Source organism: Cyprinus carpio, chromosome B20 (assembly GCF_018340385.1).
Source record: "Cyprinus carpio isolate SPL01 chromosome B20, ASM1834038v1, whole genome shotgun sequence".
Taxonomy (NCBI): domain Eukaryota; kingdom Metazoa; phylum Chordata; class Actinopteri; order Cypriniformes; family Cyprinidae; genus Cyprinus; species Cyprinus carpio.
Window position 1 is genome coordinate 1,315,553 of NC_056616.1, and position 27,991 is coordinate 1,343,543.

Consider the following 27,991-nt stretch of genomic DNA (forward strand, 5'->3'; position numbering starts at 1 on the left):
CCTTTGGCAGTCAGAAGGAATGAAAGAAAACATAAAACAATGGGAAGAACAATGGGATAGTTCCACCAAAAATGAAATTCTGTCCTTAATTGCTAACCCTCATGTTGTTTCAAACCCTAAGACCTTTGTTCATCTTTGTTCAACGCAATCTGAGATATTTTTTATGAAATCCGAGAGCTTTCTGACCCTCCATAGGCAGCAACGCAACTGAAATGTTCCTAGGGCCAAAAATGTAGTAAGGACATTGTTAAAATAGTCCATGAAACATCAGTGGTTTAACTGGATGGTGGCAGACTGACCTGGGAGAGAAGAAAAAAATGGCGTTATTTTTGTTTTCTTTGCACAAAAAAGATATTCATGTGGCTTCATAAAATTATGGTTGAACCACTGATGTCACATGGACTATTTTAATGATGTCCTTACTATGGTTCTGTGCCTTGAACATTGTAGTTCCCTTGCCATCTATTCAAGGTCTGAGTGCTCTCCATTCCATCAAAAACAATGTAATTTGTGTTCTGAAGATGAACAAAGGCCTTACGGGTTTTAAACAGCATGAGGACGAGTAATTAATTTATGACAGAATTTTAATTTTTGGGTGAACAAACCCTTTAATAACAAAGAGAAAAATAAGCTAGCTATAAAGTATTTTGACATTCTGTGACCTAGCCCTTTTTTTTGCTTCTGCGGAAATTAGTAATGTGATTGTTAAGCTCACCTATTCTTAATAATGCTCCAAACAGTAGATTTTTATGTATGCAATAAGATAGCTATAAAGTATTTTGACATTCTGTGACCTAGCCCTTTTTTTTTCTTCTGCAGAAATTAGTGGTGTGATTGTTAAGCTCACCTATTCTTAATAATGCTCCAAACGGTAGATTTTTATGTATGCCAAATGTTTGTCCAATGTTCTCAGCCTTTTAATGGTTTCCATGACTTTATTGGCACATTTCTGGTCCTCACAATGACAAACGACAAAACTAGGTGGTCACACTTATTTTAAAGCCCAAATCTCACTATTAACTAAATGTTAACTACAAAATTTGCCTTAATAAACTCCCAATTTGTTACTTAATAATAGTTAGTAAGGTAGTTAAGTTTAAGGATGGGGTCAGATTAAGGGACCCAAATTATGGTCATACAAAATAAGGCATTAAAGGGTTAGTTCACCCAAAAATTAAAATTAGCCCATGAATTACTCACCCTCAAGGCATCATAGGTGTATATAATTTTCTTCTTTCAGAGGAATCCAGTCAGAGTTATATTAAAAATTGTCTTTGATCTTCCAAGCTGTTTAATGGCAGTCAGTGGGTGTTTCAGTCCAAAAGAAGTGAAATAAAGCACATCGATCCATAATAAAAAGTGCCTCACACAGTTCCGGGGGATAAACAAAGGCCTCCTGTAGCAAATCAATGCATTTTTGTAAGAAAAATAACCATATTTAAAACTTACTAACTTACTAACTGTTGTACACGAAAGCAGCTTCAGGCGGATGACGTAGGACGTCGGCATTAAACTGGATCTGACGGCCATTAAACAGCTTGGAAGATCAAATTTAATTTTTAATATAACTCCGATTGGATTCATCTGAAAGAAGGAAGTCGTATACGCCTAGGATGGCTTGAGGGTGAGTAAATAATGGGCTAATTTTCATTTTCGGGTGAACTATCCCTTTAATAAGTGCTTTATAAGTACTAATAAAGAGCCAATATGCTAGTAATATGCATATTAATAAGCAACTAGTTAACAGTAAGAATTGGTCACTAAAATGATTAGAAAAACAAACAAACAAAAAAAAAACATTACAGTAGGCTCTGTAACTGTCAGAAATGTCAGATTCTGTCATATCCAGTTGCTAAAGGATGTGTTCCTGGTTGCTATGGCAACTCTACTTTCCTGCCACCAGTGTTTCTTCATCAGTGTTGCATCAGCAAGAGTGCTGTTGTTCCAAATACCAGCACGACCATGACTTGACTCTAGGCATAAGTAATGCATTTTTGTAATGCCTCTGATTCTTAACTGCCTGTGTTTGAACACCTCCTGGAGTTAGTGTGAAAAAAATGATTATTCAATAAAAATAATAATAGTTGTAGTAATAGATTTTCAAAATTCATTGTTCCTTTACAAACTTAACGTGACTGACTTAATATGACTGTGTTAAAATTTTGGCTGTTTGGACTTTGGAGGTACAGCTGCATGAAAGTCATACAGGTTTGGAACGACACGAGGGTGAGTAAATGATGACAGACTTTATATTTTTGGGTGAACTGACCCTTTAAATGGGTCATATGATGCAATTTCACTTTTTCCTTTCTCTTTGAACTGTTACAAGCTCTTGGTGCATAAAAAATATTTGTAAAGTTGCAAAGACCAAAGTCTCAAATCCAAAGAGATATTCTTTATAAAAGTTAAGAGTCAACCACGCCCCCCTAAAACGGTTCATTCTAACATGCCCCTACATGTCTAGATCACGATGTGGAAAGATTTGCATAATGCCGCCCAAATGTTCATGCAAAGAAAGAAGGCATAACTTTTATTCTCACTGTAGTATTGTTTTTGCCGTGCTGCCATGTTGTGGAGACGCTGTGTGTTTCATTGTGAAAGTGAAACTACTTTGTTTGGCCTTTCAAAAGTGGATGATATCCGCTTCATCATGCCTAGAGCTGACCCTTGCTGGTCGCTGAGGAAATACATCAACTTCGAGCTGTGGATCGTCAGATCGGCTTTCACCATGGACGAAGCAGAGTCCAGCCCAGGGTCGTCACATGTGGTTGCTGTAAGCTCCTTCATCGAATCTGCCAGCCACGCCGTTCTCAAGCTGGCCTCCGCTCACTCAGCCTACCGTGTGTGACGCTATGTTTTGTTGTGAAAGCGAAACTACTTTGTTTGGCCTTCCAAAAGAGGACATGACTAGAAATCAGTGGTTAAGTTGTATTTACAACACTGCTCCAGAACAGTTCAACCCAAATATTCAGATGTGTGTAACGCATTTTATGGAGGACTGTTTCCTGATCTGCCGGCTGTTCTGACTAACAGACTGGAAGTATGTTTTTCATATTTAAAGAATGTTTTTCATCAACATAAAATGTTTTGAGCATTGTAGAGTAGGTCTTGTTGTTTGTCATTTCTCCAATCACAAATGCAGACATGGTTTTATGTTTATGCGGCGCGATGCAACGCAATGTGTAAAAAGTCAGTTTAAGTCATTATAATCCGTAATTATGTCCCCACTGGATCCAACAAATGCTTCGTTTGTAATGGGTTTTGTTGGTTTTGTCTGGTTGTGCCGGGACATGGCATCACAGTATGGTAAGGGGTGTAACATTTCCGTCACACGCTTGAGGTATTCGGCCAATCACAATGCACTTGATAGCTGGCCAATCAGAGCACACCTCACTTTTCAGACTGATGAGCTTTGTAAAAATCTACGCGTTTCAGAAAGGAGGGGCATAGAGGAGAAACAATAATGTACAGTATGTGGAAAATAATGTGTTTTTTAAACCTTAAACCACATGAACACATTTCATTACATCAAATACACCAAATAATGTTCTTTTTAGCATTAAGTTATATGCATTTTAGCATTTATCATATGACCCCTTTAACATTTATAATACTAACAAAGAGTATTAAACATGTTTATATAAATTTAAGCTTCATTGATAATATAAAGTATAGTGTAATTAATGTACATACATTTAAAAAAATACAAATATAAAAAAATTTTTTGAAGGATTTACGATGCTGATGACCATTGAAAGGCGCTGTCACAGTCTTGTGAAAAGTTACCATTCAAAGTAGGGTGACCAGATGTGCCACTTCCTGGGGTAAATATGAAAAGACGATCGGTTCATGTGTGCAACTTGAACTGAGGCAATACAGCGATCTGGTCACAACATATTAAAGAACCACAGTAATTATTTTTGGAATTTCTTACAAAATTACAAAATTTGAAAGCTGAGACTTGTTTCCTGCCAAAAGTAACTTTCTCTGTATTGTCTGTCAGCGTGTCATCAGTTTCCTCTTTGCTCCGTGATGTAGGGGGAATGCGGGGCACAACCTAACACTTTTTGACATTCTCAGTTTGTGTAAATCCATGTGGAGTTCAGGGTATTATTTTTTTATCCACATTGATTTCACACTTGTCTAGTACAACTATGTCACTTTCATACAGTGTACATTTTTCTTTACCTCAAAAGAATGGAAGTGAAATGTGACAACATGCCCCATAGATGGGGTACAAGTGAGGGGCACATAACATGACCATATGACAGCTTAAAATGTTATCAGAGCTAAAAATATTCAAGACAAACTAAAATATTTTGTCAATAAAATAAAATTAATATTTTCATGTAAAATAATGGCATTTTTTAAGATTGAAAATTAATCTAATTTTAGAGTTTGACAACATTGTTACCATGCTTGAGAAAGACTTGATTGCAAGACACAGGTATACAGTATACCCTAGTTCAAAATAATGTGGGCAAATAGATGAAGAAACACATTAAGACATTTAGAAAAACACAGACATTCACTCTCCTTCCTCCACACACAGATTTCACAGAGCACGAGACACACAAACGAGCCAAAATGCTTTACATTTCTTAATTTCTGAACATTAAACATCGATTGTCAGACTTTATTCACCTGTTTCTTGTGGTTTCTCATTAAAAAGTAAATAATGTAAATTACATTTCTAATGTCATAGAAGAGCATAGTTTAATAATGGCGGGGCCACATTGTACCGCAGTGTTACAACGTTCCCCATCTGTGCAACTGGAATTTCAATCTGGTTAGTGTCTAAAAATAAATAACTGATAAATAACAGAGAGGAGGTTAAATTAATGTCTCATTTTAAATCAATACTAAAAACTGAGTTGAAAAATTTACTTCAGCCAGGTTTTTGCGAATGGTCAGATAATGACAAAATTTTCATTTTCGGGGTGAACTATCCCTTTAACTGTTTAACTCCTTCTGGAGTTGGCTTGAAAAACAATAAAGATTACTTAGTAATAATAGCAGTAGTTGGGTTTTAATAGTAGATTATAATAGTATAATAGTAGATTAGTAAAAGTTCATTGTTCCTTTACAAACTTAACATATCAGGACAGACTAATTATGGTTGTGTTAAAGATTTGATGGTTTGGATTTTGGAGGGACAGCAGAATGAAAGTCTTATGGGTATGGAACCACATGAGGGTGAGACGGAATTAAAAATTTTTAGATGTGAACTGCTCCTTTAACATATAGCACTATATGGACTGCTCTGTTTGAAAAGGGCTTATGTGTAACGTTAAATCTTCTGACTTGACTAAAAGAAGTGCTATATCTTATAAAAATGTAGGCTACTTTTCTTATTTTGTGACAGGACTACACATGTTTTAATTAAACATTCAGTTAATTTTTTGGTGATTAGAACTGGCTTGGGGACGTTGTGTTTTGGAAAACGAGACCATACGACGCTGAGGTTGTAAATGACGGTCCTGTGCGTCGGCGTCAGGTTTCCTATTAGTAAAGTCATTAAAATGATCACCTTCTAGAGTAAATCATTTCTCTGATACTTCGTGTGTTCGCAGGGCTGAGTTTGAGAGTCAGGAGCACAGTTGTGATTGTACAGATATCAAACTGGTTCAAACCTACTACCTTTAGTTACCATTCAGATCCCGACTACTCTCGCGCGTCTTGCGTCATTGGAGTCTGTGATCTAGAGGAGGCGCGATTCAGTTCCCTCCGCTTTCACTCAATCAACAAGCTGTGCGTTTTCCGAGAGGTTCTGGCAGGTTAACAGCAGAAAAAACAACCCTATCACTGATCAGAAGAAATAGAGTGGGGGGAAATGGACCGAACCTCTGCAATCCCACGGTAACGCGAGCGTCGATGAGGAAAGGACTGAAGAAGTAAGTTACATAAACAGAAACACAGCCGGCTTTAAATACATTGGATGTGTTTATTATGCGCGCGCGCGCGCGCGTGTGTGTGTGTGTGTAAGAGGGAGAGGAAGAGAGGATGCGCATGAGGTTTAGATTTGATATAGTCGTCTTTGAAGTAAAGACTGGAATAAACGACATCCTAGATGAATATTAAAAGATCGACTTACCCGTGAATAATTTCTCTTGATCAAAAGGCAGAGCGGTCACATGGGTGAAGAGAGAGAGAGAGAAAACCTGCAGCCTACAGAAATGGTTCATAAATTATCAATGTGTTGCGTATATCAAACTGCGTAATACATGTAGGTGCTCGTATCATAAAATTTAATATCACCGTAATATTTCTTATGTTAATTTCGAAGAACTGTTTATAGTGTTTATATACATAGGATATGACTGAATACAGATCAGATGTTTTGATCAAATGTCTCTTTTAATAGACAACTTAAAAAAAAGGTGCAGCTCATTTTAAAATTCTACATTCATATAGGCTATCTTACACCTTATTTAGAATATGAATTGCAGTTATTAAGAACATTAAAGGATAGTTAAGGTTTTAGTAGAAATTAGGCATTTAACTTGTACAATCGACAGCAATTATTAATTGTTGATTATTTGTTAATGTTAATTACCTCATCCCTCCTTTAAAGATAATTTACAAATAAAATGTAAAGCTTATTCATCTGTAAAATAGCTTACATTAATTAGTTTTATTTAAGGTATAAAGTTGTTTTTATCATCTTTTTTACAGTTAAAGGGTTTAAGGCATATCTTTGTCAAGGCATTAAATCTGGAAAAATTAAATATGTTAGTACTAGATTAATCATGTTATAACTTATAATCCACATTATTTTAGTCTTGTGGCTTTTTTAGTAAAACAGTGAATATTTCAACATTTAAAAATCACACCATAACTGTAAGTGCTTTACTGTATCCCATATTTTTGCTTTTTTTTCTGGTAATCTCAACATTATGCCACACATGCAGTAAATTAATCTTAACTTGTACTGATCCCGGAGTATCCCTTTTACAATTGCTAAAATCTAAACTCTTGTACTACATGATCAGATGATGAGTTTGAGTGAGCCACACATGACCTTGTGCATCAACATCCACCATGAATGTGTGAGTTAGCCAAGGGAGAATACTGTATGATGTGAATCTCCTTTTAAGAATGAAAACATATGCTGCAGCACACTTATATCCTGTATCTTTTGAATCAAAAATCTGTGATTTAATAATTTGTGCATGTATTTTGTGTGTATTTTAGCCCTAATTTATTAAATGACTGCATGTATGAAATTGTTCGCACTTTAGTTCTTTTCAGTGTTTCTGCTTAGTGGATATTTATGTCATGTGCATCTTTCCCGCAGTGCATGCTGCTTGATGGCCTTAGATGTCCATCAGTGTCGAATTACTTAAAAGAGGGGTGACTGGTTTTTTCTAGGCTTGATTGTGTTTATGGGGTGCAGTCTAACGTGTTAATCAGGGCTTGCAAAATTTCAAAATCCCTGGTAGGCCTTTGGGCAGGGATTCTTCAGGTTTTGGTAGCCCAAAATGAATTTAACTAGCCCGAATAAAAAAATACCATTGGCTGAACTTTACTGTGGACAAATCAGCATGATCAGCAAAAAACTAGTGGCATATCAGGATGTAACGATTCAATAAACTTACAATGCAATAAAATTCACAATACAGATCACACCTTACAATTTTCTTTATATATTTATTTTGTAACAAAATGAGATTTAAGACAAATTATAAATGAAAAGGTGTCCTTTTATTATTTCTCAGACAAAATGCTGCATATTTCTTTGTGAAATTGAAATGTTAAATCATAAAACTAACTTGAAATTTTAAAACAAATCCCAAATCAAATAAAAAAAATTTTACAACTAAAAGAAATCTCTTCATATAAACAAAGGCTTTGTCTGTGCTCTATTTAAAATCAGAGGCAACCATTTGAATTACTATCCTAAAAAGATGCTAAATACATCTTATTTGGATTGTACAGTCGTGGCCAAAAGTTTTGAGAATTACATAAATATTGGAAATTGGAAAAGTTGCTGCTTAAGTTTTTATAATAGCAATTTGCATATACTCCAGAATGTTATGAAGAGTGATCAGATGAATTACATAGTCCTTCTTTGCCATGAAAATTAACTTAATCCCAAAAAAAACCTTTCCACTGCATTTCATTGCTGTCATTAAAGGACCTGCTGAGATCATTTCAGTAATCGTCTTGTTAACTCAGGTGAGAATGTTGACGAGCACAAGGCTGGAGATCATTATGTCAGGCTGATTGGGTTAGAATGGCAGACTTGACATGTTAAAAGGAGGGTGATGCTTGAAATCATTGTTCTTCCATTGTTAACCATGGTGCCCTGCAAAGAAACGCGTGCAGCCATCATTGCGTTGCATAAAAATGGCTTCACAGGCAAGGATATTGTGGGTACTAAGATTGCACCTAAATCAACAATTTATAGGTTCATCAAGAACTTCAAGGAAAGAGGTTCAGTTCTTGTAAAGAAGGCTTCAGGGCGTCCAAGAAAGTCAAGCAAGCGCCAGGATCATCTCCTAAAGAGGATTCAGCTGCGGGATCGGAGTGCCACCAGTGCAGAGCTTGCTCAGGAATGGCAGCAGGCAGGTGTGAGCGCATCTGCACACACAGTGAGGCGAAGACTTTTGGAAGATGGCCTGGTGTCAAGAAGGGCAGCAAAGAAGCCACTTCTCTCCAAAAAAAAAACATCAGGGACAGATTGATCTTCTGCAGAAAGTATAGTGAATGGACTGCTGAGGACTGAGGCAAAGTCATATTCTCCGATGAAGCCCCTTTCCGATTGTTTGGGGCATCTGGAAAAAGGCTTGTCCGGAGAAGAAAAAAAGGTGAGCGCTACCATCAGTCCTGTGTCATGCCAACAGTAAAGCATCCTGACACCATTCATGTGTGGGGTTGCTTCTCATCCAAGGGAGTGGGCTCACTCACAATTCTGCCCAAAAACACAGCCATGAATAAAGAATGGTACCAAAACACCCTCCAACAGCAACTTCTTCCAGTAACCCAACAAGAGTTTGGTGAAGAACAATGCATTTTCCAGCACGATGGAGCACCGTGCCATAAGGCAAAAGTGATAACTAAGTGGCTTGGGGACCAGAATGTTGAAATTTTGGGTCCATGGCCTGGAAACTCCCCAGATCTTAATCCCATTGAGAACTTGTGGTCAATCCTCAAGAGGCGGGTGGACAAACAAAAAAACCCACTAATTCTGACAAACTCCAAGAAGTTATTATGAAAGAATGGGTTGCTATCAGTCAGGATTTGACCCAGAAGTTGATTGAGAGCATGCCCAGTCGAATTGCAGAGGTCCTGAAAAAGAAGGGCCAACACTGCAAATACTGACTCTTTGCATAAATGTCATGTAATTGTATTGTATGAATACAATTGTATGAAGTGCTTGCAATTATATTTCAGTACATCACAGAAACAACTGAAACAAAGATCTAAAAGCAGTTTAGCAGCAAACTTTTTGAAAACTAATATTTATGTAATTCTCAAAACTTTTGGCCACGACTGTATAATTTAAAAATTTAAAGCAAAAACAGAATGGTCTGATTTTAGCTTTGTCAATGAGACACAAATGTCAATCTCTGACAGCAGGTGGCACTAATGGAACACTGGGTATTTAAAGGCTGCTGCCCCTTTAAGACCAAATGCGTGCATCCAATATAATAATGCACAGGAGATTTCTTTCTCCACTGTATACATTCACTTAAGACATAACCAACTGTGTTTCTAAGAATACTTGCAGAGACAATTATTTTGAGATAATTTTGTGTGTATGTGTTCATTCAGAAGCAAGGATACGCGAAAGAGGAATCAATTCTGTGTACGCGCATTGTCTGAAACGCCGCTCTCTGTGCTCGCTTTGAATGAGTGCACGCAAGCTCTGAATGTGCGATTGGTTTAAAATGCTTGAATGTTTAAATTGGCAAGACTTAGAAACAAGTGCAAACGATCAACTACGACACAAATCAAGTTAGGAATTTTACATCACTATTTAAGACAGCCCGTCGAGCAGGGCAGTGATACATTTTGTTAGCCCGACTGGAAAACACAACAGCCCCAGGACGTCGGGCTAGGGATTTTGCAAGCCCTGGTTAATGCTTCGTTTTTTTTAAATATACCTTTACCTTTATTCCTCACTGCTCTGTCCCTTCTCTGATAAATGCACTGATAATTTCCTGCTTTTATGAAGCCCCTCCCTCAGAAATAGGCAATGGGCTCTGATTGGTTAGCTAGTCCAGTGTGTTGTGATTTGCTAAACCACCTCTAGTTTATGTCTAAACGTGGCATGTGATTGTGCTCCAGTTGTATTGTAAATAACGGCCTCATCAATATTGCTTATCAATTTGAGCCCGAATGAGATGCAGAGGATATAATTGAAGAGGATCGCGCAGAACCTATGCAAGCATGGCTCTTAATGGTATGTTTTTGTTTGTTGTTGCCTCATACTTTTAGATACACTGCTATTTGCAAATGCTTCTGCTACTGTTTAACGCTTCTCATAGCTATGTGAAAATATGTGTATAAATGAAACAGTTCATTGTTTGAGCTGAGCTGGTGATCTGAATGAGAGATAAGAGAGAGAGAAAGAAATGCAGAGCGTGTGTAGAGCAGGGCTATGCGAGGAACAGGATTGAGAACCGCTGCTTTAGAACATTGATTTTTAAACTTGTGAATCCATTAGAATTGTTAGAAGACAGAATCACAATTCAAATATGAATAGATTTTTACATGCACCCCTAGTTTTCTTCCTCTTCTCTAAAGCAGCGTAGCATGGTCTCACGCCCTTTGTTGCATGCTTTGTGATGTCAACTTGTAGTCCCTACGAGCCATTTTTGTAGGCATTAAACTGCCAGAATTTAAAAAGGCAACATCTTCGTTTGTATTGAACTTTCAGCACCACAACTTTGCAGTTATTGTTAATGCTCAAACAGCAACATTACACACTAAGTAACATTAAAAAAGTGAAAACTTAATCAACCACCCCTTTAATCACGGTAGACACCATATTGAAATTAACATGGATGACAACAAGGCTGTGAGAGACAGACTTACAGACTTTACAATGACAAGCGCTGTATAAATGTCTTAGATCACAGTTATTTTCAAATCTCACAACTTTTAAAATAGATTTACCAAGTTTATGTCAACTGAATTAAAGTCTTTTAAAGACCATTTATCAGCTGAAGCTAATCTGACTAAGGTCTAAAGTTTCTCTTCTTCTCAGTCTGCTAGAGAAGATTGATATATATTGCATTGAAATCACTAGATAATACGAATAGTTAAAATTTAAAAATAAAATTTTGGGGGGCAAAGAGATTTGAAACTACCTACCTACCTGCTCAGGATGACCTACCAGTAATAAAATTTCTGTCATGACAACTCTTAAAGGGATTAGCATGGTAATGTAGATGACAATATTAATGTGTTTGGTCTTGGCGGAACAGCTGTGCTCCGCTGCTGCTGCGGAAGAGCAAGTACCGAGATGTGCTACTGCCAATACATCCACAACATGCTACTGTGAGCATGTAAGAAATACTGCTGCTGCTCATACAACATATATGAATAACCCCCATATAGCATACATGAATCACCTTGTAACAGATCTATACAGGTGGAGCTGGGGAAGGTGGAGGGTTTCTGAAGCACACTGCAACTGCTGCATGCACTAGCCAAGTATTTGAATGTTGAGCAGCAAACTCATTGGCTGCTGATACAAAAGAACCTATCAGCTGCATCATGTGATGATGTCATTGAATTGTCAGATTGCGGTAGTCCTATCGGACAGCACCATCTAGAGTTTCATGCCAGAACTTTAGATTTAACCCACAAACCTATCCCTAATGGCGCTTTTCCACTGCATGGTACGGTACGGTTCGGTACGGCACGGCACGCTTTGGCGCTTTTCCACTGCATGGTACGGTACGGCTCGGTTCGGTACGGCTCAGTTATGGCACATTTCCACTGCATGGTACGTACGGTACGGCTCGCTTCGGCTCGCTTTAAATGGTACCACCTCTGTTGAGGTTCCAAACGTACCGTACCGATACTAAAATGTGACGTAAAAACACTGCAGATCACTGATTGGTCAGACCAGAATCGTCACCTACCTAGCGTCCTTAGTAATTTGCGACACGAGACACTAAAACCCGCTAGATTTAAATGCAGACCCAACGGATTTTGGCTTTGCCCACATTAATCCTATATAAACCTCGTAAACGGCAACGAGATGCTCAAGAGGCTGCGGAACAGTATGTACGTAGTGGCTACCACCCTTCAGTGCCGCCACAGGAAGTGGCCCTGCTCCTGGTAGCTAGAGTGAGCAACCAAGATCACAGGGATAGGTCGATCTTGGATGACCTAAAGCTTGTGGAAAGGGTAGCCACTTATCCAATGAGATAACCGTTGCTTAGACACAGGTGTTGCCCGCAACACTTTCTTGTCAAAACATACAAAATAGTGGTGTGTGTGGGCTGTCGTAGTTGATGAGTCTTGCTCAATATAATTGTGGTGCAATGCCCCTAACAGGGCAATAGGAGAACAATAGCCAGCTCCTTCCCCTGAACAAAAAGCGGATCCGTGGACGGAAAGCATCAGCTCAATTACCTGATTTATTGTGCTAGGCTTAAGGACCTTGGGCAAGAATGATGGGTTTGGCCAGAGAAAAAAACCCCCTGTTTTTTCTGCCTTCCATCTCAAGCAGTCTTCACATTGACTGATAAAGCGTGCAACTCACCAACTCTCTTGGCTGAACAAATCGCAGTAGGAAAACTGTGTTTTCCATGTCAAGAAATTGAGATCTGCTTGCTCCAAAGTTTCAAAAGGTGCTTTGGCCAGTGACTGTAAAACAATAGAAAGGTCCCAAGCAGGTGATCTCATAATTCTCCCTGGTCGCAAGCGTTTTGCACCCTTAAAAATTGAGACCCAAAGGGTGTTTGCCAATATTTGCACCATCCACTGACACATGGAAGTGTGAGATGGCTGCAATGTAGGACTTTTATGGTATTAACTGATTTCCCAGAATCAATCAATGTTTGAAGAAAAACGAAGAACCAAACTGGTTGTCCACTTGGCGGATCTCAGTTGTCGGGTCATGACACCATGTGAGAATATTCGCCACTTGCTAACAAATAGTTACTCCACTAGACGGTGCCTTAGAACTATTTATTGTCCTTAATACAGCTTCATCTAAGCCTTCAGAGAGGGACTGAGCAAGGGCCATACCCATAGTTGAAGTGTCTCTGGACTGGGGTGCCAGATTTGGCCCTCCACTTGAGAGAGGAGATCTGCTCTCTGTGGTAAACTGCCAAGGGTAACCTTGGACCAAACGTACAAGGGTCGGAAACCAAAGTTGTCTTTGGCCAACGTGGGGCCACAAGTAAAACCTTGTGACGGCCCAAAGCTACCCTGTTGAGCACAAGGTGGATCAAGGGTAGGGGCGGAAAAGCGTACAACAATTCTTCCGGCCATTCTTGAGATAGTGCATCGATCCTTAAAGGGCCTCCCTGGCTGTTCAGGGAATACCATAGATCGCAATGAGTTGTCTCCGTGGTCGCAAACAAATCGACCTTCGCCATACCGAAACGCCTCCATATTAATCTCACCACTTCGGGATGGAGACGCCACTCTCCCGGGAGTGGTCCAGTTCGCGACAGCAGGTCTGCCGCTCTGTTCGCCACTCCCGGTATGTATACTGCTCTGAGTGATGAGAGCTTTGGAAATGCCCAAGAAAGTAGTTCCTTTGTCACCTGGAGACACCGCGCTGATCTGGTGCCACCCTGGTGATTGATGTGGTACACTGCCGACATGTTGTCTGTTCTCACGAAAACATGTTTGTTCTGTAACAATGGGAGAAAAACCCTCAGGGAGAGATGGACTGCCCTGAGTTCCAGCACGTTGATGTGCTCTGTGGTCCAGGGGAATTTCCAGTGTCCCCTGATGGACCTGCCTTCCCAAACTGCTCCCCACCCTGTTAGAGAGGCATCTGTCATTATCACAGACCGCCTCGCTGGGATGTTGCCTAGAGGAACCCCTTGTGATGGTAACAACTTCCAAGGGTGTAACATTTGGACACACCTTCGCGTAACCTTTATCCTTACATGTCTGTGTAATTTGGGATGCAAGTGAAAGTTGTTCAACCAACGTTGTAGTGGACGGGCTTTGAGAAGGCCGAGTGGGACCACAGCTGCTGCTGCTGCAATCATGCCCAACAATCTCTGAAACTTAATTAACTTCACTCTCTTGTTCAGATGGAATGATTGAGTTAGACTGACCAACTGTACCACTCTCTGGGGTGATAAAGTTGCCGTCATCAGTTGGGAATCTAGCGAAATTCCTACAAACACGGTCTGTTGCCTGGGACTTAGATTGCTCTTTTCCCAGTTCACTTTGAACCCGAGAGACTGGACATGTTGGAGCACCATTTCTGTGTCCCTCATGACTTGACTGCGAGAAGGAGCACAAATTAGCCAGTCGTCCAGGTATGACAGAATTTTCAAACCTGCACACTGAAGGGGACGAAGGGCTGCTGAAACCACCCTGGTGAAGACCCTTGGAGACAGAGACAGGCCAAATGGAAGGACCCTGAACTGATAAACCCGATCTATAAAGGCAAAGCGAAGAAACGGGCAGTGATCCTGACAGATGGGTATGTGGAAATAGGCATCCTTCAAGTCTATGGAAGTGAACCATTCTCCCAGTTCTATGGATTCCAGAATTTGTGCTGTAGTCAGCATTTTGAAGGGCAATACCTTAATGAATTCGTTCAGCTTTCGTAAGTCTAGAATGGGTCGAAGTCCCCCGTCTTTCCTTGGCACTAGGAAATACTTTGAATAGAACCCAGTGAGCTGTTTGCTGGTGTTTATCTGTACAATCGCCTTTTTCTGAAGTAAAACTGTGATCTCTTTGGCCAAAATTTGTGCCTGGACTGGGTCTCTGACTATGGTCATATGATCGCCTGAAAAAGTAGGAGGGCGCCGCCGGAACTGTGTCCTGTATCCTGTCTTGATGGTATCTAGAACCCAGGGATCTGATGTTACCTTCTCCCAACTGTCCAGGCACAGTTGGGAGCATTCTCCGACGACACAGAGACTGCTATGCCTGGCCTCCCCGGGGTTTGAAACCCCTGGAAGGACGCCTCTTAAGTGGTCCTCCCCTGACTGGATTATGGCCCTGGTCGGTCTGGGGAGCCTGGTAAAAAGGTCTGGTTCCTCGATCATGGGACTGGTAACCCCTAGATCGTCTTCTGTCATACCCCCAAGTTTCTGAACGAGGAAAGTGTGGGGGCTGAAAAGAATGAGCAGCCCTATGGCCACATTTGGTAGGGCCAGCAAATGTTTGCTGAACTGACTCCCTTCTGCGTCTTGTCTGATCAGCAGTATCCAGTAAAGCCTGTGCATCAGTGTGAAATATCCGTCCTGGAACCACTGGCATATTAGTCAGATCCTTCCTTATTGCATCAGGTAAAGATGTTTGAGCCAACCAGATTTGTCTTCTGGCTAAAATTGCAGACGACATAGATGCCCCTATGTCCCTGGTAAGCTGTGAGTGTGTGATGAGTGCTGTGTCAATCAAGCTCATCACATCACGCTCTTCTTTATTAACAACCTTTCTTAACGCAGCCAAAACTATTGCTAGAGCATTTCCTGAGCGGGCTGCCCGAGTAGCTGCGTTATATGCCTGGCTCATTAACCGGTCTGTCTTTTGGCACTCCTTACCAGGACAACGAGGATTGTCAGTAACCTTATCAGGTCCCAAAGCGGTTAAAGCTGCGATCTCTCGCTCCACTGATGGCATGTTCCCCATACCACTCTCAGCGGGTAATCCAACTTAACAAACCGTCTACATCCTGCATTAAACTGGGGTGCCGCGTTTTGGATTAATCCAGGCTTTCCTCAACATCTGGGAATAATCCTCAGCTACAGGGATTGACACAGTAGGCTGTGCAGGGGAAATACTCGCCCATACACCTTGTGTGGGTGCTGGAGCTGTAGCTTCTTCCTGTGCATTAAGGCCCAGGATCCTTGCTGCACTTAAAATGCGTGAAAGAACATCAGAATGCAGGCCTTCTGGAACCTCAGACCTGGATTCATCTCCCTCGTTTTCATCTGCATTCTCCTCACTACCATAAAGGGAGTTATTTGCATGCAGTGAGACGGCATCCGTATAATCATCCCTCTCTTCCTGACGTGATGTCAACTCATCCCCAGCCCGGAGTGCAGATGGCTGTGTGCTTACTGAAGAATTACGTGTTTCAAGCTTACCAGCTAAGTCACGCAATGCTGCCAAGCTTTGCAACTGAGTGTCATCCTTGGGTTCTTGGACTACTGTGGCTTTCTTCCATTTATCTGGAGGCATGTCAGAACCTGAAGACCTGATGAAATCATCTGGCCTCTTGCGTTTATGAGAGGAACTACTGGGAATAATTTCTTTATTACCACCAGTTAACAGTTTAGCTCTTTGCACTCTTTTTCGCAAAGATAGCTCCATTGCAGCTGCACAGGGATCTTCAATATCATCTAGTACATGTTGCATACCCAAACAGGAGGGACATTCGCGATGCCCATCTCTTGGGTGTATGCTAGTTTGGCAAAAACGACACTTTGAGTGACTCATGACAACAAGTCCGAGGTCAGGTCACTCATATAATGATAGTGCATGAAAGGGAAAATGAACTGTAATGAATCACAGTATTTAACTAATTCTGGAAGTTGAACTGCGAGACTCCAAAATAATTAGTTGAAAAAAACGAGCATAAATGCCATTAACAAATAGATTGTGATGAATCACTAGATCATTAATCAAATTGAACACTTCCTTAATCCACAAAAAAATATATGCCTGGTATTAGTTAAACACAATTAACCAGGTACAATTTAATATAAAGATTGTGACGAATCACTCTTCATACTCATCATTCAGAATACGTCTGCGAACAGAACTCCTTAGAAAATTATATATCCATCATTCTACGTGCGCACACGCAGTAAATGGAAAAGAAAACTCTCGTCTGCTGCGAACAGCTGACCTGAGAACCATCAATAAATGCCTGAAAACAAACAGAGAAAAATAAAGAAATACTCACCGACATGCGTTCCAACGACACGTCGAAATATTTAAATGAGGAGAAAAACCACTGCAATCCTCAGGGACTTGAAGCACCTGCACAAAAACGTGATGGATTGAAACTAATCTCTCCTGTAATCAAAAACAATGCGCTCTACCGCGTCGGTCTCAGATGAGGCGAGAAAGGCAAGAGGAAGTGGTTGGTTCACCTGGATGTTATATAGCCAACCCCTAAGGTCAGTCACCTGACATTGTTGATATTGGTCTCGAGGATAGGCGGAGGAATGGCGTCATTCAAGGTAAGACCGTGGTGACGGTCTGAGTGAGGTCGAAATAGATCTGCAGTGGAAAAGCAACCGAGCTAAAGCGAACCAAACCGTGCCGTACCAAGTCGAGTCGTACCAAGCAGTGGAAAAGCGAAGCGAGCCGAACCGTTCCGCGCCGATTTGAACCGTACCGAGCCGAACCGAGCCGTACCATGCAGTGGAAAAGCGCCATAACACTGAGCCTTTGCTTTACAAGACCCAAAAGATGTTATGCTTTCACAAGCATAAGTGTGTGAGATAAACTGTCTTCAGAATAATACGTTTAAAGGGATAGTTTACACAAAAATGGAAATTCTGTCATTATTTACTCACCTTTATGTTGACCTCATATGCAAGTCCAAACTAACCTTTTGCTACACAAGCCAATGGTTGATGACTTGAGAAAATTTACTGGCCATAAATATTTTTAGCAGCCATGAAACTGTATTTGTATTATTTGATATTGTGAACTGGCAGTATCACCATTTTATATACTTACCAGTGGCGATTGTGACTCATATTTGATGCTTGGTGAGTGGTAATTTCTTTCTTCAGTGGAACGCAATAAGTACATTTTTGACAAGTCTATTTATGGTCTTTAACAAGCTGCAGAAAAGTATGCAAAAGAGGCACTTTTTACATGGACGATACATATTTTCCCACAGTTTCTAAGGCTTCGACCTGTACATTCTTAAAAGCACTTTTAGAGACTTTTTTTTATAAGTCTTAAACTGCATAAAATTGCCTCAAACAGCATGACGCAAGCTTTCTCAAACTCAAGGACTTGAGTCTCAATGGTGAGAGCCTGCCCCCACAAAGAAGCCTTCAAAGGTTTCTTTGTTTTGTGTGTCTGTCGCATACACTAAATGACTTCTCCACTTACAGATCAGAACCCACCCTGAAAACAGGCCCTACACTGGCCTACACTGGCCCTATACAGGCCCACTTAGGGCTAGCCTAAGGTCCCCTAGCGGGCTGCCAGCACAGGGCCCCTGAGAATTTGCTCATTGGCAAAATGTTGGCCCCTTAGCACTGGCCCTGCACGGGCAGCCCTCACTTAGCCCCCAGGAAAACCACACAGGGCCTGCACTATTAATCTATAACAGGGGTGCCCAACCCTGGTCCTGGAAATCTACCTTCCTGCTAGGGATATGCCAGTATCAGTTTTCCTGTTGAGAGTTATTGCTAATGCTTTTATCATGGTATTGAAATTTAGTTTAAAAAAAGTGGTCATAATACAGTATAACAGGTTAAATACCTTTTTTCTTATAACAAAAATAACTGAACATTTAAATACAATAAAGCAATACAGAAAAATATATGAAGTTAAAAGTTTTACACAGATTAACGTGCAAAAGAACTATAAAGACCCATAGGTATCACTTTACAATAAAATCTCATTAGTTAACCTTAGTTAATGCATTAACATTTACAATGAGCAATAGCTACATTTGCTACCAAATTTATTCATCTTTGTTAAAAAATACAAGTCTTAGTTCATGTTAGCTCATTAAATAACACAGTTGTAACTTTCAATTTTAATATCGTGTTATTAAATATTGAAATACCTAAGATTAATGAATGTTCAGAAGAATTTTCCATTGGCAGTTTATGTTAACTAATGAATTAGCTAATGTTAACTAATGAAGCCCTAATGTAAAGTGTGAACAAACAATAAAGAATCAGAACACTTTCAAACAATATCTAGGGCATGTTGTAGTCCAGATAAAAAAAAAAAAAATTAAAATACACTGAAACAAAATTATAAACGCAACACTTTTGTTTTTGCCCCCGTTTTTCATGAGCTGAACTCAAAGATCTAAGAATTTTTCTATGTACACAAAAGGCCTATTTCTCTCAAATATTGTTCACAAATTTGTCGAAATCTGTGTTAGTGAGCACTTCTCCTTTGCCGAGATAATCCATCCACCTCACAGGTGTGGCATATCAAAATGATTATTGCAGAGGTGTGCCTTAGGCTGGCCACAATAAAAGGCCACTCTAAAATGTTCAGTTTTACTGTATTAACAGGGTCCAGGGGGATCCGAAAACCAGTCAGTATCTGGTGTGACCACCATTTGCCTCATCAGCTTCCAGGAATTGTGTACAGATCCTTGCAACATGGGCCGTGCGTTATCAGGCGGCAACATGAGGTGATGGTCGTGGATAAATGGCACAACAATGGGCCTCAGGATCTCGTCACGGTATCACGGTGCATTAAAAATGCCATCAATAAAATGCACTTGTGTTCGTTGTCCATAACATACGCCTGCCCGTACCATAACCCCACCACCATCATGGGCCACTCGATCCACAACGTTGACATCAGCAAACCACTCACCCACACAATGCCATACACGCTGTCTGCCATCTGCCCTGTACAGTGAAAACCGGGATTCATCCGTGAAGAGAACACCTCTCTAAAGTGCCAGACGCCATCGAATGTGAGACTTTGCCCACTCAAGTCCGTTACGACGATGAACTGCAGTCAGGTTTATCCTGATGAGGATGACGAGCATGCAGATGAGCTTCCCTGAGACGGTTTCTGACAGTTTGTGCAGAAATTATTTGGTTATGCAAACTGATTGTTTCAACAGCTGTCTTGGTGGCTGGTCTCAGACGATCTTGGAGGTGAAGATGCTGGATGTGGAGGTCCTGGGCTGGTGTGGTTACACGTGGTCTGCAGTTGTGAGGCCGGTTGGATGTACTGCCAAATTCTCTGAAATGCCTTTGGAGAAGGCTTATGGTAGAGAAATTAACATTCAATTCACGGGCAACAGCTCTGGTGGACATTCCTGCAGTCAGCATGTCAATTGCACACTCCCTCAGCATGTCAGTTGCCACCCGCTTTTATATCAATGAATGGTGGTGCACAGATGTAACTGTGTTAAAGAAGATGTGTTCAGATCTAGAAGTGCTTTTTGTCAACTGCAAGCCATTCTGTTCGCCGCGGGAGTTTCACTCGTTCATTCTGGTGAGTGTTTACATCCCTCCGCAAGCGCACATAAGCCTGGCTTTACAGAAACTCGCTGACCAGATCACAGAGACAGAACAACAACACCTGGACTCTGTTTTAATCATTCTTGGGGACTTTAATAAAGCCAATCTCTCCCGTGAACTGCCAAAATACAGACAGCATGTTACATGTCCCACAAGAGACAGTAATATATTGGATCACTGTTACACCACAATAAAGGATGCATATCACTCTGTTCCACGAGCAGCTTTGGGACTGTCTGATCACTGATCACCAGGATGCAATGTTCATCCGATAATTGAATAGATTGAATATAAATATGAATGGATTACCCAAGCACGTAATCGCTTTGAAAATATATCGCAAACTGATTGTCTCAGCAAAATCAGGTCCAGAACTTCTGAGTCTAGAGTTAACTGTATTGTCCAATACTCGCCTCTTGGCAGAGATTTCGAATCCATCATTAAAAAACATTGGCACATTATTAACTCTGATCCAGCACTTAAATGCTTTACTACATCACCCCGCATCGTGTACAAGAGAGCACCTAATCTCAAAAACATGTTGGTGAGAGCGCATCTTCCATCATTGACTCCACCACAGTTTTTGCAGTCTATTCCCTTTGGGAATTACAGATGTGGTAATTGCCCTCAATGCAACTTTACACATAAAACTACCACTTTCAATCACCCACGCACTGGAAAACTCTATGACATCAAAGGTGTGATCACCTGTAACACAAAGAATGTTATCTATTTACTTAAATGCCCATGCAGCTTGGCCTATGTTGGTAAAACGACCAGGCCACTGAAAACAAGAATCTCAGAACACAGATCAAATATTCTCAACCATGACATCAATAGTCCAGTAGCGGTGCATTTTTCACTAGCCTCTCATAACGTTTCCTCTCTCAGATATTGCGGCATTGAACTTGTGAAACAGCCCCCCCCGCGGAGGAGATGTTAATTGTTTGTTACTCAAAAGAGAAGCATTCTGGATCTATACCCTGGACACTTTAGCTCCAAAAGGGTTAAATGAAGACTTTGACCTGAGGCCTTTTCTGTAAATAACTCCTGTAAATAATTCCTGTAATTGTGTTAATTTTGTGTTATCTTTTTGCTGACTTGATATATGATATATGTAACACACTTTTGTGGTACCCCTTATCTATCTACATTTTTGCTCATCTATCACGACTGCCTACAGTGGTAGAGACATTTTTTAAAAAACTTTCTAGGTTATGCTTTAAGCACTGCAGGCCTTCTCTTAGCCACTTAATATATTTTTGTATTAAAAATGTTGGTTTATATATATGTTTTTATCCGTTTTCCTGATGTAAAAGCAATCTAACGTGATTGGTCATGTGATTAATCATGGATGTATGTGATCATGTGATCATACATGGCTGTATATATGGAGGTGTGTCTCCCCACTTGTTTTCATGTCTGATGAAGGGCTTGGGCCCGAAACGTTACACGTGGTGAGCTATCATTAAAATTGCTAGGAGCATTTTCTGGTGTGCGGACTCATTGTTTACCTTTACAGCAAAACTCAGACATCTTTGTCAGGCCAAAGAGGATGCCTACAGAAATGGGGACAGAGTCTTGTATAATCAGGCCAGAAACACACTGAACAAAGAGATTAGAGCGGCTAAAAGGACCCTACTCTAAAAAGTTGGAAGACCAGTTTACTTCCAACGACTCAAACTGCAGTATGGAAAGGACTGAGAGCCATTACCAACTACAAGACACCACCCCCCTGCACTGAGGCTAATCCAATGACTTGCTAACGACCTGAATGAGATTTATTGTAGATTTGAAACACCCCACATCCATTCTGATCATCTCTCTACACAACCGTTAACACCTCCTGCAATCCCCCTCTCCCCCCATCCTGCACTTCAAATTAGTGAAAACGATGTGCGCCAGGTCTTCAGGAAGAACCAAAGAAGAAAAGCACCAGGTTATACCAGCCTGTCTGAGAACCTGTACTGACCAATTGGCCCCCATCTTTTCACAGATCTTCAACAGATCTCTTGAGTTGTGTGAAGTGCCGTCCTGCTTCAAACGCTCCACCATCATCCCCGTTCCAAAGAAACCCAAGATAACAGGACTTAACGACTACAGACCTGTGGCTCTAACGTCTGTCATCATGAAGTCATTTGAAAACTGGTTCTGGCTTATCTGAAGGACATCACTGGACCCTTACTGGACCCCCTGCAGTTTGCTTACCTAGCAAACAGGTCCGTGGATGATGCAATCAACTTGGGATTGCACCTTCATCATGCACCACATCTGGACAAAACAGGGACTTAAGTGAGGATCCTGTTTGTGGACTTTAGTTCGGCTTTCAACACCATCATCCCAACAGCCCTCCAGACCAAACTGGCCCAGCTCTCTGTTCCTAGCTCTATCTGTCAGTGGATCATCAGCTTTCTGACAGATAGGCAACAGCTAGAGAGACTAGGGAAAGTCATATCAAACCGCCGCTCCACCAACACTGGTGCCCCTCAGGGATGTGTTCTCTCCCCACTGCTTTTCTCCCTCTACACCAATGACTGCACCTCCAAAGACCCCTCTGTCAAGCTCCTGAAGTTTGCAGATGACACTACAGTCATCGGCCCTCATCCAGGACGGTGACGAGTCTGCTTACAGACACGAGGTTGAGCAGCTGGCTGTCTGGTGCAGTCTTAACAACCTGGAGCTGAAACACTCTCAAAAACAGTGGAGATGATTGTGGACTTCAGGAGAAAACCCCCTGCACTCCCCCCACTCACCATCATGAACAGCACTGTGGCTGCAGTGGAGTCATTCAGATTCCTGGGAACCACCATCTCTCAGGACCTGAAATGGGACAATCACATTGACTCCATTGTTAAAAAAAAGGCCAAACAAAGTTGTACTTACCTTCGCCAGCTGAGGAAGTTTAAACTGCCACAGGAGCTGCTGAAACAGTTCTACTCAGCCGTCATTGAGTCTGTCCTGTGCACTTTAATAACTGTCTGGTTTGGTTCAGCTACAAAATCAGACATCAGAAGACTACAGAGAACGGTTCGGACTGCTGAAAGAATTATTGGTGCTCCCCTGCCCACCCTTCAAGAACTGTATACATCCAGAGTGAGGAAAAGGGCTCAGAAAATCACTCTGGATCCCTCTCATCGAAGTTACCCCCTTTTTGAACTTTTGCCATCTGGCCGGCGCTTCAGAGCCGCAAATACCAGGACAGTCAGGCCCAAGAAACAGTTTTCTTCCCCCAGGCAATCTACCTCATGAACAGTTAAATGTTCCCCCATTATGCAATAAAGATGTGCAATATTCTTATATTTATTTGTTACCCCTCCATCCAGTACATCTCTGCATCTTACTCTATTCTATTCCAATGTCATCTATAGCACAAACTGTTCATACAATTTACTTATTTGCAATTTGTTTTTTTTGTTTTTTTGTTGTTGTTGTCTCTGTGTACTGGAAGCTTATGTCACTAAAACAACTTCCTTGTATGCGTAAGCATACTTGGCAAGACTTGCTAACGACCTGAATGAGTTTTATTGTAGATTTGAAACACCCCACATCCATTCTGATCATCTCTCTACACAAAACCGTTAACACCTCCTGCAATCCCCCTCTCCCCCCCTCCTGCACTTCAAATTAGTGAAAACGATGTGCGCCAGGTCTTCAGGAAGAACCAAAGAAGAAAAAGCACCAGGTTTATACCAGCCTGTCTGAGAACTTTGTACTGACCAATTGGCCCCCATCTTTCACAGATCTTCAACAGATCTCTTGAGTTGTGTAAAGTGCCGTCCTGCTTCAAACGCTCCACCATCATCCCCGTCCAAAGAAACCCAAGATAACAGGACTTAACGACTACAGACCTGTGGCTCTAACGTCCGTCATCATGAAGTCATTTGAAAAAACTGGTTCTGGCTTATCTGAAGGACATCACTGGACCCTTACTGGACCCCCTGCAGTTTGCTTACCGAGCAAACAGGTCCGTGGATGATGCAATCAAACTTGGGATTGCACTTCATCATGCAACATCTGACACAAAAACAGGGACTTAAGTGAGGATCCTGTTTGTGGACTTTAGTTCGGCTTTCAACACCATCATCCCAACCAGCCCCGCCAGACCAAACTGGCCCCATGCTCTCTTTTCCTAGCTCTATCTGTCAGTGGATCATCAGCTTTCTGACAGATAGGCAACAGCTAGAGAGACTAGGGAAAGTCATATCAAACCGCCGCTCCACACAACACTGGTGCCCCTCAGGATGTGTTCTCTCCCCACTTAGCTTTTCTCCCTCTACACCCAACGACTGCACCTCCAAAGACCCCTCTGTCCAAGCTCCTGAAGTTTTGCAGATGACACTACAGTCATCGGCCTCATCCAGGACGGTGACGAGACTGCTTACAGACAAGAGGTTGAGCAGCTGGCTGTCTGGTGCAGTCCTAACAACCTGGAGCTGAACACTCTCAAAACAGTGGAGATGATTGTGGACTTCAGGAGAAAACCCCCTGCACTCCCCCCACTCACCATCATGAACAGCACTGTGGCGCAGTGGAGTCATTCAGATTCCTGGGAACCACCATCTCTCAGGACCTGAAGTGGGACAATCACATTGACTCCGTTTTTAAAAAGGCCCAACAAAGGTTGTACTTCCTTCGCCAGCTGAGGAAGTTTAAACTGCCACAGGAGCTGCTGAAACAGTTCTACTCAGCCGTCATTGAGTCTGTCCTGTGCACATTAACTAACTGTCTGGTTTGGTTCAGCTACAAAATCAGACATCAGAAGACTACAGAGAACGGTTCGGACTGCTGAAAGAATTACTGGTGCTCCCCTGCCCACCCTTCAAGAACTGTATACACTCCAGACTGAGGAAAAGGTCTAAGAAAATCACTCTGGATCCCTCTCATCGAAGTTACCCCCTTTTTGAACTTTTGCCATCTGGCCGGCGCTTCAGAGCCGCAAATACCAGGACAGTCAGGCCCAAGAACAGTTTCTTCCCCCAGGCAATCTACCTCATGAACAGTTAAATGTTCCCCACTTATGCAATAAAAATGTGCAATATTCTTATATTTATTTGTTACCCCTCCATCCAAGTACATCTCTGCATCTTACTCTATTCTATTCCAATGTCATCTATAGCACAACTGTTCATACAATTTATTTTATTGGCAATTTGTTTTTTGTTTTTTTGTTGTTGTTGTCTCTGTGTACTGGAAGCTTATGTCACTAAAACAAATTCCTTGTATGCGTAAGCATACTTGGCAATAAAGCTCTTTCTGATTCTCAAAACTTGCAACATCTGTGGCATTGTGCTTTGTGATAAAACTGCACATTTTAGAGTGGCCTTTTAGAGTGGCAATAATCATGCTGTCTAATCAGCATCTTGATATGCCATACTTGTGAGGTGGATGGATTATCTCGGCAAAAGAGAAGTGCTCACTAACACAGATTTAGACAGATTTGTGAACAATATTTGAGAGAAATAGGCCTTTTGTGTACATAGAAAAAGTATTAGATCTTTGAGTTCAGCTCATAAAAAATGGGGGCAAAAACAAAAGTGTTGCATTTATAATTTTGTTCAGTGTAAATAGCCTATTAAGTCTAAATATTTAAGTATTTGGCTCTGTGATGAACACCATGGCAAATACACAAATCTGAATGGTTATGTTCTAAACACACAGCCAGATCCATTGTATTTCTCCCTCTCCTAAAACCACTCTGATATTTGGATAACAATTTACTATTTTCCACATGATACATTAACCTTTCATTCACCAATTTTTCCATTATCTTACCAATATTAGACGTCAAAGCAATAGGTCTATAATTTCCAGGATTTGTACAATCTTTCCCAGGTTTATGTATTGGAACTATAACTATACTCCTTCCAATTTAGTGGTAATTTTCCCTCCTCCCAAATTTTATTGTACATTTTTAATAAAACATCCTTGGATAATTCACTGAGATGACTTATCATTAAATAGCAAATCTGATCCATACCTGGAGCTGATTTCCTAGTTTTCCTAAGATATCGATTTAACTCCGACTTCGTAAATGTCGTATTTAGTTGATCATTATTGTATTCCTCACTCTGTATTATCTCTTTATACTGCTCCAATGCCATTTCCCTTCCTCTTTTTCCCTCCTCACTAATATTTTTGGATTTATGTATTTTAACAAAATGTTCTGCCAGCATTTCTGCTTCCTCTTTATCTTTTACAGCTGTTTTATCTCCGTCCCTTAAAACTGGATACCCAAACTCTCTTTTTATCCCATTCATTCTTTTTATCATTCTCCATCCTTGACCTATTCCTGTTTCCCTTCCCACTGTGTTACAAAACGTCCTCAAAAAAAAAAATGTTTTTTTTTTGTTTTTTTTTTTTGGTATTTTTAATGATTCTCCTTACATTTGCTTGCTTCCCTTTATATTCAATAAAATTCTGAAAACTATGATTCTTTTTTAACATTTTAAAAGCTTTATTTTCGAGATTTAATTGCTTTATCACATTCTTTTGTCCACCATGGTACAATCTACTTTTTTACTACCTCCCTTCTTCAGAATAGTCTGACTTGCTGCTAACAATATAGCATTACAAATATCATTATTAATCTTATCAGCATCTTTAATTTTTTTAATTTTAATTTTTTTTTCCAATTTCTTGTTCACTAATACTAAATGCTTCCCAATCTGCATTTAAAAAAAAAAAAAAAAAAAAAAAAAAAACATTTGTCTACTACTCCTGTATTACACTCTTCTATACTTAAATTTACTTCAATCACTATAGGATAATGATCACTCCCTATAGTCGTTTCTCTAAACACCCCCCATAAGCACATACCCGCCAGTGAATTTGAAACAAGTGTAAGATCAATAGCTGCTTCTTCCCTTCCATAATCAAAAAACACTAAATCCCCAATCTCCATTAACTCTTCAACCACTATTCCATTCCCATCAGTGCTATGAGCATTAAAAAAAAAAACAAATCTCTGCAACATATGATTTTCTCTTCTAAATGTACAATCAGTTCATACAATATATCTAGTGATAGTCTTTTACATGGATTATAAAAATGTACAATTTTAACATTTCCTTTTTTTTCCCAAAACTTCTACTATTATAAATTCTAACTCCTTTCCTTTCCCTAAAATTTTATATTGTATTCCTTGTTTTACACATCTTATACACCTTCCACCAATATCTTCCTCTCTATCCCTGCGTATACTATCATAACCTTTAATACTAAAATCTAGAACTGGTTTAAGCCAGGTTTCCTGAATGCATATGATTTCTGGTTTCTTTTTAAACCCTTCTATGTAACCTTTAAACTCTTGACCATTTGCTAACAAGCTTATGGCAATCCATTGTACAATATTCAAGTTGTCTTATCACCTACATCTCCGGACTTCCCATCAATTTCCAGCCTTTTATTGATATTTTCCCAAGATATGTTGCTTATACCCAAAAAATTCAGCTCCCTTCACAATTATTTAAATTTTCTCTGTTTTGTGCCTGACTTGGTCCGTACAGTTAATTACATAAGCAATAAACAAAATCAGCCTGTCCACTGTCAGTTTTGTGCTGCTTTCCACTGCTTGACCAACCTCTTGTCTTGATATATCTTTATCTCAGTCTTATCAATCACCCCTCCCTCTCTCA

At 40.5% G+C, this 27,991-nt stretch overlaps 1 protein-coding gene across 4 annotated transcripts in view; it reads left to right on the forward strand.

Annotated features, from left to right (window-relative positions):
* Positions 1-5,519: 5,519 nt before the first annotated feature.
* The window catches only part of kcnk2b (potassium channel, subfamily K, member 2b), a 72,666-nt gene continuing 50,194 nt past the window's right edge, over positions 5,520-27,991 (forward strand). For 3 of the 4 annotated variants that reach the window (XM_042746611.1, XM_042746610.1, XM_042746612.1), the window contains exon 1: positions 5,529-5,894. In XM_042746611.1, the coding sequence (XP_042602545.1) occupies position 5,894 (1 nt within the window). In that variant the 5' untranslated portion in view covers positions 5,529-5,893. Of the gene's footprint in view, positions 5,895-27,991 lie in introns of all 4 variants that reach the window. The other variant, XM_042746613.1, reaches the window with a different exon arrangement.